Here is a 5,291-nt window from a genome sequence, read left to right on the forward strand (position 1 = left end):
TAGTGGAGCTCAATCATGTTTGTGAAGCATGTAGGATAATTTTGGGTTGGTGCCTCTTATTAATAGTCTAATTAGAGTACTTGGAGACACTTCCATTTGTCAATGATCACCATTATGTATCTACACATTGGAAAACAATTCAAATGATAGAACATTTTGATCTTTGAAGAGTGCTTGTGCCTGCTCCATCAAACATCAAATTGTTGGTAGGATTATGTTCCTTATTAATGAAGTTATGTTATGTATTCTCTTTGGGAGATATGAATGCCTACTTGCTAGACTTCTTGGTCTCTCAATGTTGGTGTTCCTCTTTGATGCTACCATGGACTTGCATTTTTGAAGGGATGAACGTTGGTGCACCCAATTTGTGTCGACACAGTGGAGAAGCCAGCAGCAGGTGCACGACATTAGGCTGGATGATGATATCGGACTTTGGCAGGACTTATATGCATATTGAAACAGGTACAGTGGAGATATGTATGTCAAATGCGGCAATTTACAAGTTGATGATGGTTTTTTGGAGCTCTACTAGCCGAAAGCTTAAGGGTGTGTGTGCTAATTCGGTGGACAAGTTCACCTGGATCAAAAATTGTGATGGTTGTGGCGGTCGTCGCTTTAATCAAGGGAGATCTCGGCACCCGAAGTTGTCTATGTGTAGCTGCTTATGCTGTTTTGCGGCCATGATGGCCTTGGCACAGGAGCATGAGTTCTTGTGTTAAGGTATGCAGAGCTATGCACGAATGATCGGCCATGGGTTGCTTCTCGTTGGAGAGTGGCCCAAGTCAAAGAGCTTGATAAAAAAAGAAATTTTGCAAGGTGGTGGGCATGCAGAAAGCGCCATCTGCATGGGAGGAGGAGGCGTGCCTGGAAAGCGAGCAGGGCCGAGAGTGGAAAGAGGAGTGCAAGTGGCAGTTGAGCTCGGTTGTGAGCAAGCGTGGCGCCATCTGTACAGGGAGTCGGCTGGTCTGCATGAGGTGAGCATGGGTTGCCACAGAAAGGGAAGCCGCTCGTTGGGTTGCATGGTAGCGGGCCAGGTGGACGGTACATAAAAAGCAAGGACCGCCTTCTGCAGGGGGACCAATTTGACAAAAGGACATTGCCACAGGAGCAGGTGATAGAACCAGGGCCGTCCATAGCCAAGGGCTGCAGTTGAGGCGCCACAAAGGAGGGCCGTATGCTGCATCATAGGTGGGGTGACTTACAATACGAAGGAGCCAAGGGAGGGCTTTTACAGGACAAAAGTGCTGCCAGCATGGACAACCGGGAGTAATTCCAAGGAGGGGTTGCACACAGGGCAAGGTGGTGGGTGGCCAAGGGCCATGTCGAGAGGCTGAGGGTGAAGCACGAGAGAAGGTTGCCAAGGGCTTGAAGGAGATCAATCAGAGAAGACGCCATCATTGTATGGGGATTGTTTTTTTTTGTGCTATGGATAAGTGAGTTCGCAGTTCGGTGGGATTATTTTTCGTGTTGAATTTTCCATCAATAATCTCGTCTATCTCGTCTCATGCCCCACGCCCGTGGTAGCGTTGGCTCTGAATTTTGTGTATGTGTGTGTGCAGAGAGGGAGGGAGAGAATGATTGAGTGAGCTATTCTGTGTGTGGTCGAGGCTTGTGTCGCCTCCCAGGGATTGTGTGTTTAATTATTTGGTGTAGGTATGGTTGTGTATGATGGTGTACTGTCAGGCCGGGTATGTCGAGGTGTTTATGTGTGAATGTGTATGACTGAGAATTCCCTAAAGCGAGTCTGTGCTGTGAAGGTTGGCAAAAAGTGTGCGTGTGTGTGAGTTTCTGTATGGTTAGGGGTGCGGGTTAAATCCCTGGGCTATAGAGAGGCAAGTTTGGAGTGTGCTGGGTTTGTTCCTCCTTCCCCCTTTCCATCAGTGGTGCCCCCACAGAGGACCTACTGATTGCTCCTCGGTGCAATTTTAAAGCCTGAAGATGATGCATGATATCAAATTGGTGCTTGCTGGAGAAGAAGAGGCTGCAGATTGGTTTTTCAATCTAAAACTATACCTATTGCAGATGAGAATTTGTGGAGATGAAGCCAAATTGAAGGCACTACCATGGGTGCTACAAGGACGAGCGAAAGCCTGGTTTGAAGGATTGAAGATTGCAGATCGGCAGTCGCTGAGCAAGATTTGCAAGTGGTTGTTGAAGATTTTCAGAAGCATGTTTCTATATTGGACTTGGGTGAACAATTGAGCAAGCTGAAGCAGGATGTGAGTGAATATTTTGCTTTGTTTTTGGATAAATTTGAGTCTATTTGGGAGAAACTAGTTGTTGTTACATGTGTGCGAAATGGAGATCATTTCAAGCAAGAGCAGTTTCTAGCTTGCTTGCATCCACGAATCAAGGAGAAGGTCGAGTGTGGTGATGCAAAGGACTATACGCAAATGGTTTGCTTGGCGAAGATAAAGAGCAGGAAAGCAAAGAGGAAGCTAGAGATGGGTTTGATGGATCCGACAATTTATGGGTATAGCTCGACAATGGAGCTTCATCATGTGTCAAAATAAAGATCAAGCGTCAAAGAGGTAGTTGCTTCATCGTTGGTAAGCCATTCTGGTCATTCGTTTCAATTTGTGCCTCCAGTTTGGTGTGCTGCTGTACAAGAGTCTGTTAGCCCCCGGCTAGCAAGGATGCGGTCCTAGCCAAAGTGTGTATGTATGAAGAAGCAAATGAAGATGTGAAAAGCTCATAGGACAAGCTTGAAGTTGTTGGCAAAGAGATGGTCAAAGCTATGCAGGAAGAAGCTCAACAGGGGGTTGGGCAACCTTGCCCTACTGATCGTGTTGAAGAGCGGCAGTGCATTTCAGAAGGTATTGGCAATGTCGACCTACCAAAAAATGAGGTAATATATGGCTTTTTTTCTCGCTTAGCAGATGATATGGTCATAGAAGAAGTCCTTGAAGAGCAGGCAAAGGTGGTTGAGCAATCCGATTTGCTCTCGCATGAAGTGGTTGAAGATGAAGCATCAAAGGCTATGGTGGGTGAAGATTGGCATGGTGAATCAGGTATGGAGTGTATGCCATTTAAAGGACCTACAACAGAGGATATGCTTGGAAAACATGTAGGCTTGACTATGCAACAGGTGGAGGCAAATTGGTGTTGAAGGTTGCTCTACAGTATCTTGTATCGGTTGCCAGGATTTTTTGAAGTGGACTATGCTATGGAGGGCTCTCTAGTAGGTGATAGGATAATGATGTATGGTGCAGATGCTTCGAAGCTTGGTCAACACACTCATTTTGTGTACCAAGAAGGCTTGTGGATCCAGGTTGTTCAAGGTTTATGGTGTGGACAGCTGCATGCATGGTTGGCTTACAGATTTACAAGTGCAAAGCGGGGATGGTTTCTATATGTTTTATAGATGGGTGGTAATGCTTAAAACCATCAGTTTGACCCAGGCCGGGCCTACAGTGCGCTTGGAAAAGCTTGAGGCTTTCCATTTGACTCGAGGGGGATTCTACAGACAGATAAAATCTCTCTCTCTATCTATCTACTGCCTATGTACATACTAAGTATCAGTTTTCTAATATGCAATCATCTCTTATCTAAATAATTCTACGGTTGAGCATGAATGCTCAACGAGGGGGTGAGCAATGATGGTGCACCCAATTTGTGTTGACACAGTGGAGAAGCCAGCAGCAGGTGCACGACATTAGGTTGGATGATGATATCGGACTTTGGCAGGACTTATATGCATATTGGAGTAGGTATGGTGGAGATATGTATGTCAAATGCGGCAATTTACAAGTTGATGATGGTTTTTTGGAGCTCTACTAGCCGAAAGCTTAACGGCGTGTGTGCTAATTCAGTGGACAAGTTCATCGGGATCGAAAATTGTGATGGTTGTGGCGGTTGTCGCTTTAATCAAGGGAGATCTCGACACCCGAAGTTGTCTATGCGTAGCCACTTATGCTGTTTTGCGGTCATGATGGTCTTGGCATAGGAGCATGAGTTCTTGTATTAAGGTATGCGGAGCTATGCACGAATGATCGGTCGCGGGTTTGTTCTCGTGGGAAAGTGGCCCAAGTCAAAGAGCTTGATAAAAAAAGAAATTTTGCAAGGTGGTGGGCATGCAAGGGAAAAGCACCATCTGCATGGTAGAAGGAGGCGTTGGAGAGGGGGAATGGGGGAACACACCCAGCATAAACACAAGGGCCTCTCTATAGCTCAGGGTACCCCCTATCCTCTCGGAAAACACCTTTCAAAACACACTTCACACTAGCAGACCACCGTCTGCCCTATTTCCACTGCTCACACACTCCACAAATCCACCACACCACGCACACCTACTGCCACGGTCTGTCTCCACCCTTACACACGCACACAGCCACTCAATTTCACTCTCTCACACAAAACACCGTCGGTATGGGGGGGCACACACTTCCACATTGCCAGCACCGAGGGGAAACACCAGAGCATGAGAAAGAGAAGGGGGGGAGGTGAAAGAACAACAAGACGGGGCAACAATGGCTCGATTGCACTTCACAAAACACGTACACAGGCTTACACTGCCATCACCATGGCCCGTTTCACAAGAAAGATACAAAGGGTTTTGACAGGCACACTCCTCTATCAGAGAGCTTTACTTTGCAGGCTTCAAATGGCACAAAAAGCCCGGAAAAATCCCTTAACTTGATGAAAGTTTGACTTTTATAGGGGGGGGTCTTCAATTTTTGGAAACTACCCTCTCATTGGTCCATCTAGTACCCTAATTTGGTATCTTTGGGAAGGGGGGACTGCTTTGCTTCATCTACTCAATTCCTCTTTCTGCTGTACCTGGGGGGGGGGGGGGGGGGGTTTGCAATAGCGACGTTGCTATTGCTTTTTATATTTTCCTTCATTTTTTACCCTTTGGGAGCTTAGCTTTGCACTGCACCTCTTTTTCCCCGTCGACCACCTCTTGTCCAGTTCATACCTGCCTCCTCTCTCTCTCTTTTCTCTCTCTTCTCCTTCTCTTTGGCCTTGGCCTAGCCCCTGTCTTCACCCATGGTCGGCCATCAAGCAGTCACGCTTCGAACGCAAGGCGGGCCCCTCTCTTTGTGCTTTTTTTCCTTTATTTTTTACCCGTTGGGAGCTTAGCTTTGCACTGCACCTCTTTCCTCTTGTCCAGTGCATACCTGCCTCCTCTCTCTCTCTCTCTCTCTTTTCCTTCTATTTGGTCCTGGCCTTGCCCCTTGACTTGACCTCTACTCCGCCACCAAGCTGTCCCTCTTCGAACACAAGGCGGGTCCCTCTCTTTGTGCTTGCCCTAGCTCGGCTTGGACTCAGAATGGCCTCTTGCCCCTCCC

General features: G+C 47.1%; 2 protein-coding genes across 2 annotated transcripts; both read left to right on the forward strand.

The window, feature by feature from the left end:
- The first annotated feature begins 740 nt into the window (after window positions 1-740).
- Window positions 741-2,042, forward strand: LOC147462839 (uncharacterized). The gene is made up of 3 exons (XM_086527605.1): window positions 741-974; window positions 1,294-1,399; window positions 2,023-2,042. Exons 1-3 carry the CDS (start codon window positions 741-743, stop codon window positions 2,040-2,042), a joined length of 360 nt encoding a protein of 119 aa, XP_086383731.1.
- Window positions 913-3,556, forward strand: LOC147462840 (uncharacterized). Its single transcript, XM_086527595.1, has one exon. It carries the CDS (start codon window positions 2,726-2,728, stop codon window positions 3,107-3,109), a length of 384 nt encoding a protein of 127 aa, XP_086383721.1. The 5' UTR covers window positions 913-2,725; the 3' UTR covers window positions 3,110-3,556.
- Window positions 3,557-5,291: the final 1,735 nt, after the last annotated feature.

This window comes from Adiantum capillus-veneris, chromosome 2 (genome assembly GCF_014529385.1).
Source record: "Adiantum capillus-veneris isolate H3 chromosome 2, ASM1452938v2, whole genome shotgun sequence".
In the NCBI taxonomy this organism is placed as follows: domain Eukaryota; kingdom Viridiplantae; phylum Streptophyta; class Polypodiopsida; order Polypodiales; family Pteridaceae; genus Adiantum; species Adiantum capillus-veneris.

Bases quoted from the DNA above. Each gene is read 5' to 3' on its own strand.
- LOC147462839 (XM_086527605.1), top strand. From the start codon at position 741: ATGATCGGCCATGGGTTGCTTCTCGTTGGAGAGTGGCCCAAGTCAAAG. The intron at 975-1,293 runs GTGAGCATGGGT...GGTTGCACACAG, and splicing joins AGTCGGCTGGTCTGCATGAG to GGCAAGGTGGTGGGTGGCCA. The intron at 1,400-2,022 runs GTATGGGGATTG...TACCTATTGCAG, and splicing joins TCAGAGAAGACGCCATCATT to ATGAGAATTTGTGGAGATGA.
- LOC147462840 (XM_086527595.1), top strand. From the start codon at position 2,726: ATGGTCAAAGCTATGCAGGAAGAAGCTCAACAGGGGGTTGGGCAACCT.